Genomic DNA, 12893 nt, shown 5'->3' with positions numbered 1-12893 from the left:
GATTTCTGAAATCTTGTTCTAGTGCAACTAACCTCTAATGAACAAGTAGTGAGGACCCTCGCCTCGCATGGCACATGCTGTTTCATCTCAAGTGGCATTTCCTGCCTCTCACTTCAGTTAAATGAGAGCAGCCAAGAGACAAGTGCTGTTCTGCACTCACTCAGGCAAAAGCTCTTGAAGAGAGAGGGCTGGGCACTCCATTTCTGTCCTGGACGTGGGGCGAGGCAGGCCCCTTCTTGCAAAGACTGTGCAGGTCACTGCGGTAGACACTCAGGAAGTGCAGGACGAACGTCTCTAGCCTGGCATCTCTTGCCACCAAGTTCTTGAGTTCATGATAAGTTCATGTGTCATAACGGGTGTTAAGTATTTCACAGCCAACTGTGAACACTAACATACTTTTTTTTTTTTTTTTAGGGAAACATACTGTGTTTCTGTCTATGACAAGAGGATTTTCCTCTTTTCATTAATTACCTTCCAAAACAAGTCCACGCCAGAATACAAAAGTTCAAAACCACAAAATATACCTCCTTTACCAAGCTAACCTTAAATAAGCATCTTTGCCAAACTGAAGATCCTTCTATTTCATGAGACCAGACTTCATAAAGCAATAGAAAGAGCTTCTCATTTTATAGAGCTTTTTGGATTAAGAAAATGGACAGTAATTTATGTAAATACATCAATTTCAAATGACTTCTCTAGTCTGAAAAGGAATAAATAACACAGATCACTGTGTTTTGGATACGGCAAGTCTCAGATGGAATGGCAGGGATGTGTACACGTAGGTGAACATAAATAAATGTGTGTGTGATAAACGTGGTTGCTGGAGATGGACACAGATAAATAGGTATACAATTGGAGAGAGATAGCTGGAGACAGAGGGAAAGACACTGGTTCAGCTGCATCTAAGTTCACAGAGGTTTCATGGTCTAAAAAAATCTGCAACAGCAGAATTTCTATTAAGAAGGTTTAAAAAGCTGGTTTCACCTCCCCTTGGACAACCTGAAATAATGCTTATCTTTGAATATAATGAATGTGTCACAAAATGCACTATTATATAAAACAATTTAGGGACAAAACAAGAGGAAAAAACAGGATCCTAAAGGAAGATGAATGCCGATTGAATATCTTTAAATATCTGAAGCTGTTGAAATGCTATTAGATTGGTACCTAGAACCCCAAAATATCTACTTGCCCCTGGGAAGGAGAGGCTATGCCTCTTCAATCATCCCTTAAATGTAAAGAGGTTTGACCCCCATGCAATGGATAAAAGTCACCCAAAAAATGAACAAAAGAGGTGTTTGGAAAAACCAGAACACCATTCATCCCAGCTAACGACTTGTTCATTATGAGTGATGATGGATAAAGACTTCTCATGCTGAGATGAAATCAAGATTTATATGCATTGTTTCCTCTCCCAACTTGTGGGAAGATCATCATCATTTAATTCTATCTCTGCGGCCAGTGATGGGCATCCAGAGAGCTGGTTATCAAACGGCGCAGTCAGCTGGCAAAAGCCGAAACGTGCGGTTGGCACATCTGGACAGAGCCGCCACAGCCGAGGGTGAACAATGACTCCTGGCAAGCATCCAAATTGCTTGCAGACGCTAGCAGGTCTCATCTACAACCGCCCCTACCAGCATCTCTCTCTCTCTCTCTTTTTTATGAGAATCAGATTTTCATTGCTCCATTCAATTGCTCTCCTCTGCCATTTTTTACAGCTCTTATCGTTCCCCTGGAATATGGCCTTGAGACAGCTCATCCGTGTCCTTCACTGTGTTATCTCTTCTAACTTTTATTAAAACTTCAGCTTTCATCTGAAGATAGCTAATTAAATCTGGAACAGATTATATGCCTCCCCTTAAAAAGAACACAAAACTATTTTCTTCAACCTGAGTAATGCTTTTCTTCTCCAAAAGATGAAACCAAAGGTGTTTAAGAAGTCTCATTTATTTATAAAGCTATGATATCTGACATGTCATATATAGGTTGATTTATATTAACGTTGTCTGTGATATGACAAATCTTTGAGCTATTTCTCAAAATAATTATTCCTCAATACTGATAATATTTTTTCCCTCATATCCTTTGAATACTGTAGCTAATACCATAAGCTGATTTTCTGTACAAAGTTGGGTAATGAGGAATTAAAGATTAACAGGTATTTGTGCACATCAAGTGATTTATCTTTAAGAAAATCTTTTTACAGGTGCCCTCATTTGGCAAAAATGAAAATTGTTATTCTTTTATTCCATACCCCAAACACGAGCAACTGAAAGTTTCCCCCATGGAAAATTAAGTGAAAACATGAAATGAAAAGCAGCACTTCAAATTTAGGATTTGGTTTTCAAGACAGCTTAACACCAACTAATAGCTCAAATAGCTTTGTCTTCATCTATCACAAATTATTAATGATGGAACTTCCATAGTCAATATGAACACATTCTTCTCACATATGCCACTGACCCAACCCCTTCCTTGGGCCCAGAGGCAGCTGAAAAAAAGCTGTAGACCTGCTAACCAAACCTTCAAGCAACGATCTCTAAAACAATCTAGCCAGGTATCATGCACACACGCAGGCACACACACACACACCAAGCACTTCTAACAGTCTATTTCCTGGGTCTCACCTGAAACTTTCTGGGATCCTTTTCTTCGTTTCACTGCCTTAAGCAAGATTTCTTTCATGGTGACCTTTGTGTTGTCCACCTGAATAAGGGAGAATCCATGAGCAGCATTTCTGTAGGAAAAGACAAATACAAAATCATCACCAACATTCAACCAGAGGAATGTTACTGCAGTCTTCACTATGTTTAGCAAGGTTTTATACTAAGTATACCTCAGAGTGCCAATTATTTAAAAATAGACTAAACGAACTTACTTCCAATGAGAGAGAGAGAGAGAGAGAGAGAGAGAGAGAGACAGAGAGAAGCAGTTTAGTATGAACAGTTCCAAGTGAAAGAAAGGTCAGAGTTAGGGAAGGTCTTCCTAATTCATCTCAAACTGAATCTAATTGGCCTGTGTGGGTCACTAGTGCCGTGGGCTGGCTCACGTTGGCTCCCAAGCCAAATCCTGCACAAGGACTGACAATAAACTTGGCTTGTGTCAGCAGGTGTCACTGCTGGCAGATCCCACCATCACATCAAAGCTCACGGAGCCCTAGAGGAAAAAACTTCATGGGGTGAGGAGGGTTGGAGGGTGGAGGGGAAAATATGATAGCCCAAAGCAATTTAGAAAAAGGAGAAAAAAAAGGCTCTTCCTAACTGGCTAGTAAGTACAAAAATAAATAAATTTTAAACACACAGTTTGGGGGCACCTGGGTGGCAAAGTCGGTTAAGCATCGGATTTCAGCTCAGGTCATGATCTCACAGTTCATGAGTTTGAGCCCCACAGTGGGGCTGTCAGCGCAGGCCTGCTTCAGATCCTCTGTTCCCCCTCTCTCTGCCCCTCCCCCTGCCCTCTCTCTGTCTCTCTCTCAAAAATAAACATTCAGAAAAAAAAAAAAAAGCCCATACAGTTTATGTATACTTCAGTAGGAATGTTTTAATCTACTCAATCCCATAAGGTCAAACAAAATATGAAATGAAGCATAAATAATTACACAAAAAATACGAACACTACTTGTAAACTTCTAGCCAGTTAAACTTGGAGGGAGTGGTTCATCTAGACAGGAAAAAACTGGTAGGGAGTAAGTACCCTAAAAAAAGAAGCCCATCCCTGGGTGAGGTACAACTTCACTAAGACTGTTAATTGCAGTAACAAGTATCACAAATACTACTCACTATGCTCAGGCACCAGGACAAAACAGGCCAATTCCAAGATGCTCATCTAACAAATGGGACCCAAGTTTCCAAGTATGGAACATGGAAATTACCACAAGGAGTTTGGTGGCATTCCCATTTCCTCATAAGAATCTCAAAGGAGAACACACAGCCAAAAAACATGGCAGAACTTCATATTGACAAGACATCTGAAAGAAAAGCCAAGCCCCAAGCTAAGCCACGGAAAGGCTTCCCAATGGTAGGACAGGCTGGGAAGGGGCCCTTAAACCTAGCTTTGACCCAACCAGGTGGCCGGCTATCCACAGGGGCTGGGGGCTGATCTCAAAACCAAGGACCCAATTTGCTTCCCTAATACAAAGACATCTCCACACCCCTCCTCTCCATAAGGCTTGCTGTTTAATCCTTGACATTCCATTTGTTAAAAAGCAAAAGCCGACGCTGGTCTAGCCAGCACGATCATCCATTTTAACTTGGTCAAGTTTCTTGCTATTGAACAGCAGGCCTGAGAACTGTCAAGCTAATTTTACTGAACACTCTGTTACTGAATCATGCCTGAGCTCCAGCCATTCTTTACCTCAGAAGCTGGACCCCATCCCAGAACAATCTTTAAAAGTTTATTTTACTGATCAAAGCAAAATAAGAAATAGCTCTTTTTTTAAAAACTATATTTAGGGAGCGATGCAGTAAGTGATACTTTGGCAAGAGCACTGAGATGTAAAGTGCCTGGTGCACTTATAAACTTGGGGGTATTTGTTCTGGCGCTAAGCCAGTGCGTGTTTGGAACAAACGCCAATCATCTGCGTTCAGACTTGTCTTCCCCTGCTCTCTCCTCGGAAGTCAGTATGCGCTCCATCTGTGACAATATGTTGGGCGATGGGTGAGTGGGGCCTAAAAGGGAACACAAGTTCTCGGGTATGTGCAACCTAGTACTGGGCTACATCTCATGAACCTCCATCTACCTGGGGTCCACCTGAACTATTTTAGATTGGAGCTCGCTTATAAATTGCTTACATTCTCTTCTAATCTGCTGCTGGCTGACAGCATTATTTCAAACCAATACGTTTATCTTTTGTAGCAAAGGCAGACCAGGAGCTCAAAAGAAAGCCTTGCGTTTGGACTAACTTCCATAAATTAAAAGTGTCCTTTGGAAAGATTTTTGAACAGAGGAAAATCCCTAGTCTGTATTTTTCTGTCATTTTACCAAAACGTACCTGGGTGACAAGGTTAAAGCAAGCAGAGGAAATCCCTGGCACTTATCATCCACAGGCATTACTGATAAATTGTGTGGTGGAGGAATAAAGGATTACCTTCTGTATTTTTTCATTACACTTTTCTTTTGTTACAGAATACATAAATCCATTGTGGCACAATGTAATATGTATCACCGCACTACACCTGCGGACGCTTCCGAGCGGCTGCCATGTCTGTGCAGTCAGGAATGATAAGTGAACCACCCGTGAATGTTAACGATAGTGATCATTCTGAGGTAACTCGGCTCTCCATCTTCCTTTACAGCCTCCGTGCTGAAGCCAGGGTAGCAAGGTTCACGAGAGGAAAATGAAAACAACAGTGAAGGGAAGGGGCACGCACGGCGCTCAGAATGTGCCTTCACGAGTGCGCGGTGTCTTACTCTGGGGCTCCATTTCGGTAAAATCGTGCACATTAAAAGGAGAAAGAGGTTGTGACCCACACACGGCACACTCAACCAGACCTAATGAAAGCTTCCTCAGGCCAGTCTCCCACACCACTCGCTTCTCTCTCCCTCCAGGCGAACACCAGCTTTGGCTCTTGCTTCAAGTCTACAGCACTTAAGGGGGCAAACTGCTTCTAGAATACAAGAGGACAGAATATAAGTGGTTCTCAGAAGACATCTAAGTGCAACTGTTAAGTTATGCTCCCATTTAATAAATGGATATGGAGACTTGCTTCCACAATTTTCAGCTTCACTTCCAAACATTCTGGGTTTTATGCCTCATTTCTTTATATCCAGGAATTTTTATGGGCTTTCTAAAAAGTCTATTGAAATACATCTTTTAGCTCCGTTTTTATTTAATGTTGGGCATTGGGTCTGCGGTTGAGAAGACAGTGATTTCGAGGGACAGGCTGGCAGCAGGCAAGTAGGGTGCTAGTCCAGCCTCCCTTCCGTGTGGCCCTGCGTTCCAATCCCTGAGGTGTGACCCGTGCTGGGGGTGACTAGCCTTTGGACAGACAGGCGGATGGATAGACAGATGGGCTACGGACCCAGAGCCTCGGCTCAGAAACTGCTCTTCCTCCTGCTCCCCTCGTGGACAGACAGCTTGTTTTCCATCACAGCAGGGCACTCTGGGGGCACCGAGCAGAAGCAGCTGCCCTCCAAGCCCCCTGGGCTGTCGGGGCTGGGTCTAGGACGAGGCGCCACTTTGGGGAGCTGACTAAATGCTGCCAGGAGTGCTTCAGTCAATTCAAAGTTACGTCCTGTCAGGTCTCGTAACCATTGAAAAACGTATGGGCATTTCAAAAAGAGATTACTCACTTGAGGAATTCAGCTCTGTCCCAGTGCAAAGCCACTCAGTTACCAGAGGGAAGTTTGTATACCAGCATTAACCTAACAGGACAAGCATTTCTCTCGTGAGTGTTAAACCAGAGGTGACGGGCACAGAGAGGAAGGAGGGGCACAGGGTCCTTATCTGAAAAGCTTAGATTCTATTCACAGGGACAGAGCTGGAACCAGAATCCACGTTGGAAGGCAACTTACTGGAGAGGAAAACACAGGGGCTGGGAGTTAAATACCCTTTGGTTCAAATCCTGGTTCTACAGTTCACCAAGATGTTGCCTCAACATGTGGGAACCTCAGCTGCATCCATGAAATGAGGAGGCCACTTCCCTACAGAACTGTCAGGGAGGATAAAATAGACAGTACACGCCAAGCACCTGGCACTAAGTTTGGCAAACGGCAAAGGAACTTAGAAATGTCAGTTCTCTTGTGTTCTCCTTATTCCAGATCACCGCTCCAAGACAAGAGGCCCCATTTACCCCCTCTCTCCTACCCTATCAGCAGAGATTGCTTACTGGGGGAGCGGGTACCAACCATTGCTTGTAATTGGTAACACAGGGCCATTAAAACGTGCAATTTGCTGGGCATGTTGGCAACAGTCGGGGCACTGTAAGCAAACTATCTCTGGCCTGGGCATCAAACCCCCTCCTGAAGCTCACAGAAGAGCACCCTGGGCTCAGTTTTCAAGGCTCTCATTTTTGGGAGAGTAAACCAGAGAAGCAGGTATATTGCTTAACTCGCTGGCTTTGGAGAGGGACGATGGAAGTCAAAAATCATGGTGGTGGTGCAGAGAAATTCAATGAGACTTATTAAGAGCTTTCTGAGCTGCAAGTACAAGATATTATTCAACAATTACAATAGTAATAGCAGCAACTACTATCTACTAGACATTTACTATGTGCCAGGTGCTATGTTAAGCTTTAAAAATCTGTATTAACTCATTCAATCCTAAAATAGGTGCTATTATTGTATCCATTTTATGGAATCTGAGGCTGGAGGCAGAATTTGGGAATTTACCTGAAGTCACTCATCTATTAAAGATCCTAATTTTGGATTCGGAAATCACCAATATGGTTCCTAACACAAATAGCACAGTCCAGGGGAAAGACAAAGAAACAAACAAAGAATTATAGTTCTTCGTGATAAGCACAAAGATACAGGCCAGATCAGAGTGCTACCAAAACACAGAGGCACTTAACCAAGCTGGGGAAGGGTAAGGGGATCAGAGAAGCTTCTTGATGGAGATGTCTCAAAACACAGTGGTCATTTCCCTCTATATCCTGCTAAGAACAAGGGTGGTGACCGAGAGGCGGCAGAACACAGCAAGTCTAGAGTAGAACCTGCTCTGGTGTCCAAATCTGCCTTCCCGGGATAAATGATATACTCTCTCTAGCTTCCAGTTTCCTCATCTACAAAATAGGGCTAATTCTTAGGAGTGTAAGATCGCTGTGAGGGCTTAATACTTCTAAAGTAGTTAACATTAATACCTGTCTACAATAAATGTTTAATAAACAACAGTTAATATAATAATTACAGGCTTTTCTTAGAAAGGAAGTAATAAATGATGAGACGATGACAGCTGTGAACATTTATTGAGCACTTACTTTGTTCACTTAATCCTTCCAGAAAAAGTAGGTGCTATTATCAGTCCCATTTTAAAATGGAGGAAATTGAGGTTGGGCAAGGTTAGGACACTTGCCTGGAGCTACACACCTACGTAGAAGACCCAGGAATTGAACCCAGGGCAGCCAGACACCAAAGTCTGAGTTTTAAACCTCTCTGTAGCCCAGAAGGGAGCCTTGAGGACTCAGGGGAAGAAGTGACTTCCAGATAGCATACCCTCCTGATTGGAACTACTGACCAGTCTGGGGCAAAGGTTCAACTTCCACTGTGACATTCAGTTTGGTTATAAAATGTCCCAACTGTTAGACTAACCATATGAACTACGAGATCCCTTTTTAAAAGCCCTTGAAGAACGTCATGGTTTCTTGAGCCACAGTCTCAGTTTGTGGAAGTGGGAAAAGGCTGCCAAGAGGAGCACTCGATTCTCCAGTCCTGACCAGGCCATAATAGTGATGAAGACACACTCCTCCAGCTCCCAGCCTGCACGGGTCCCAACTCCATGCATGTTCATTCTCTAGCACTTCAAAGTAGAAAATGAAAATATATGAGCAAGAGAAAGCCTTGTAATAACTGCAGCATGCCTGCTTTAAAGCAAGCCCTTCGGGTATTACTTTATCCATAAAGAGAGTTTACACTAGTGTGAATGCCACATTTTGTTTCCCCTTGCACTGACAAAAATTTTTTTTTAAGATCAAAGCGTATTGTGCGAGTATGTGATGTTTGACATTGGACAAAGTACTCTTTTTCAAAACACACATTTTCCAAAAACATAACTCGCTAGACTAATGGGCAGTGAGAAGCCAAAATGACTGCCCTCCGCCTTCTCCTTGTGTATCTTTGCCAGAGTCCTTGGGACTTGCCAAATCCGGTCATGCCTGCTTAGCTTGCTCGACTGATTGTGCCAGAAAAGAAAATAAGACACAGATGTATTTGAGCTCTTTGAGATGCCAGTAAGAGAGACAGCTAATGGCTTCATTTCGACCCTCCCCTTCCAGCTGGGCACAGGTGGGGGATAATGAGGTCCCTCTCCCTAATCAAACTCAATTATTTACTACTCTATATAACCGCAAAGACATTCACATTCAGTTCAGAATATAAAACACACCGTGGGCTACTTCCAACCACTGCCACTGGGTATTTATAACAAACTCAAGTGGCTAACAGTTTGCCTTGGCAGGAGTTTAAGTGTGTAAAGTTTTGCAAACTGTTTCTGTTCAAATATGTCCTGCTGAAATGGGGTCCCAGGCGGGGTTCCATAACTGTCAGGTCAGTGAACTGCATAACATCTGAGAATGTATTCACCATGCAGTGCAGACAGGATCTGGAAATCAAACGCTTCGTTCTATTGCAACCTTCTGAGAAGCATCACAGTTTTTTCAACAGCAAGACTGACATTGTATTAATAAACATTACAAGTCACTAGCCTGACATGTACATAGCAGCAGCTGACAGACTCCAACATAAGCTGAGGGGAGAACAGAGGAAATCAAAATGAGACATAGTGACTAAACATGGCCAAAGGGGGTGGATCATGAAACAAATCACATTAATGTCAGAAATGTGAGCCCTAAACTTTTAAGATATATAGAAACTAAAGCAACAAACTGGTATAATTTTTGGATACCAAAGTAAGTTGATGGCTATCTAAAATGTGTGCTTTTATTGTAGGAACAAAGCGTATCCTGGCACAATTTCAAGACATTCCAGTGAGCAAAACATACATATTTAGCTTGTCTGACCTTTAAATTCTTAGAAGTATGTAATTAATGCTTTCCCTCTTTATTACTTGCTCCAATATTTCTGTCACTTTAAACAGACACAAAGAAAAATCTTTTCTGTTCTCTAGACAGTAGCTGTTGCCAAAAAGGAAATCAAGTCAGATTCACAAATACAAAATTAAACAGGCTGCATATGTTACATTTCCATACACGAGGACAATCTGGACAATGAAAATGTTTGCTAATACAACAGAATGAAAAGAAACAACACACAGTTGGTCCTCTATGACTCGAGCAAACAATAAATAAATAGGAAATTTATACCCATATTGTCAGGCCTGGTTACAAAGGATACAGGCATCGGTTTTTCTTTTCCCCTTATCCTATTTAGCTCTGCCCCTTACCAAACTGTATGACCTTGAGCAAATAACTACCTGTCTCTGATCCTCAGCTCATAGATTATAAAAATGAGTTTCTTATAAGGAATAAATGAGATAATGGCTACTAGAGGCACTAAACTGAGTGAGTGTAAAAAAGGCTCATTTCATTTTTGTTTTTGTTTTTTCTCTCCAAACCACAAAGCAGTATCACATAAGAGTAGGAGAGGCTTCAAACTGATGATATCTTTTCCAAAAGGTCTGGTCGCTTTGGGTACACTGTGGAGATCTCATCAAGAGGGTCTACTAAAACTACCAATCCTTGGAAATGCCCAGGTACGGCAAAGAGCAATGAATCTAGGCCACGCCTCTGAAAAAGCAGCTAACCTTTCTCTTTATGCGGAGCCAAGAGAAGCCACAGCAGTCTCTGGGAACCCTCTGGGCTACAGTGTCCAAGGCAGCCCAGCTTCTGGTGGAAGACTGTCTACTGACTACCCCGTGATCCATTTCCCAAACAGGAAAATCCTACCTGGATTCTATTTGCTCTGCTCTGTAGCTGTTGGCTAGAAAGGTTCCTTCCCCATGCCTATCTGATATATCAAACATTTTAAGTCAATACATGTATAGGAGGGAAGTTTAATTGTTCTTATTGACTTCTGATTAAGGGGGTCTGTCCATTTTATTGGTTTGGACTTTTCTTCCCTTTTTAAAACCCTTCTTCCCCCTTCCCGAGTAGGATCCCAGTGTGAAATGTCAATGTCAACACATGTAATGACACCATCACAGTTGCTATCATCACTGCCATTTTTTTTATTTTTATTTTTTAAGAAGTTTTATTCATTCTTGAGAGAGAGACAGAGCATGAGTGAGGGAGGGGCACAGTGAGAGAGGGACACAGAATCCGAAGCAGACTCCAGGCTCCGAGCTGTCAGCACAGAGCCCAACGCGGGGTTCAAACTCACAAACCGTGAGATCATGACCTGAGCCGAAGTCGGACGCTCAACCGACCGAGCCACCCAGGCGCCACTGCCACTTTTAAACTCAATTCAGTTCCATGAGTTCTGATTGAATTGGCCCTGTACTGGGGCTTGGGGGGGGGGGGGGGGGGACAAAGCAGGCTCCTCCCCTGTTCACTCCAAGATCTCATTCTCCCTTGTCCCACTATGGCTAAGGGCCCAGCAGGCCTTGGTTTGGTCACTGCTGGCATGAAGTACTTCCTGGGATACTAGGCACCAGCAGAGCTCTAGCTATTTAGCTTTGGGGGCCAACCATATACTCCCCCATACTTCTCTCCTTCTACACTCCTGATACCTAAACACCTTCAATGCGTAGGCTCAGAGCAGCTAGCAGTCAGCAAGTTAGGGACTCCTGTTTATATGCACATTTGATCTGTCCAAAATCAATCAGGAACAATGGATATCTTAGAAATCCACTTGCCTGTCTGGAAAAGGAGAGAGTTTCCATTAGAACGCAACTAATTTGCAAATTTTTAGCATAATCCATGCTCCTTTCCCAGACAACAACTCTATTTCCTGAGTCTCCTCTGACCAAGGGCTCCCGGCAGGGAAAGGCTCGTCTAGCCCTGACTTGGTAAGAACATCAGGGGCTACTCAGCTTCACATTCTTTTCCACAGAACACTTTGCCAATTAGGGATTCATTTAAGTTAATTAGTTCCTCTTTCTAAACATAAATAATTATATAATTTAGTAAGTGATTATCTTGTCTGATGGAAGAAAGTGAAAGTTTAAACTTTCTTTTGTGTGAAGAAACATATTTTCTAATTTTTCTATGATGGACATATATTCATTATGCAATAAATAACCGAAAGAAAAGTTAAACCCCATGCACACCTTAGTGTGAATTATTCAGCCTGATAAATCTCTGACTGAAATAACAAAAACAGCAACTATGTAACACTTCCTACATAACTGGGTCTGAGCTAACTTCATAGCTACATTTCTTACCTGAGGTTCAAGGGCCCCCAGGCTTAACAGATGAATTCACAGGCTAAGTTTCAGAATTTAAAAATTTTGCTTTTAGTTTAATGAACATCATACATACACACACACACACACACACACACATATATGGATCATATACATGATATATATTTAGAAAAGCAATATTATATATGGATTATATATATAATAACTTATACAATAAATACAAAGAGAGATTTGGGCCACTCCTAGCCTTCCACGTTCCCCATTCTCCACCCAGTTGGAGGAGCCTTGAATCGCTGCTTAGAGGAAAAATACCCAGGAGGGCAACCAGACCCTCCTTAGACAGATCTGAACAAGAAATAAAGTTACTAGTAAGCCAGGGTCAACAAACCTACTCCACCCCCATTCGTTGATGTATTGTCGTCTATGACTACTTTCTTGCTACTATGGCAGACGTGAGTTACAGAGAGGTATGGCCCACAAGCCTAAAATATTTACTACTTGGCCCTGTATAGGAAAAGTCTGCCAACTTGTTGGATGAGGTGGTGAGATTTGGGGGGCTGTGTGTTCCAGCAGCTAGAGTTATTTAACATCCTAATAGACTCAAAGCCAAATGACATCACTACAAGCTGCAGGCAAAAACACTGTGATGATGGGAGAAGTGGGCACAAGGCTCTCCCTGTGGCACAGGCGTGCTGACCTCTGAAGAAGTCATGCCCTGCAGCGCCCAAGTCACACTGTGTACAGGTATCAATCAGGCAGAGAGCCCATTTAGGTACAGACCAATCGACAACTTCAGAAAGTAGGGTGATCAATTATCCTGGGGCTGAGGGGTGGGGGTTACTGGGTATAGACTCTGAATTTCAAAACAGAGAAAGTCCTGGGCAAACTGACATAAACTGGTTATCCTTGCAGAAAT

General features: G+C 42.7%; 1 protein-coding gene across 9 annotated transcripts in view; it reads right to left on the bottom strand.

Annotated features, from left to right (window-relative positions):
• MAPKAP1 (MAPK associated protein 1) overlaps positions 1 to 12893 on the bottom strand; it is a 242271-nt gene that overhangs the window by 93173 nt on the left and 136205 nt on the right. For all 9 annotated transcript variants that reach the window (XM_027035121.2, XM_053204611.1, XM_027035119.2 and 6 more), the window contains one exon: positions 2628 to 2737. In XM_027035121.2, the coding sequence (XP_026890922.1) occupies positions 2628 to 2737 (110 nt within the window). The remainder of the gene's footprint in view (positions 1 to 2627; positions 2738 to 12893) is intronic.

Source organism: Acinonyx jubatus, chromosome D4 (assembly GCF_027475565.1).
Source record: "Acinonyx jubatus isolate Ajub_Pintada_27869175 chromosome D4, VMU_Ajub_asm_v1.0, whole genome shotgun sequence".
Lineage (NCBI taxonomy): Eukaryota > Metazoa > Chordata > Mammalia > Carnivora > Felidae > Acinonyx > Acinonyx jubatus.
Note: the sequence above shows the minus strand (reverse complement) of the source record. Positions and strands in the feature narration are given on the sequence as shown.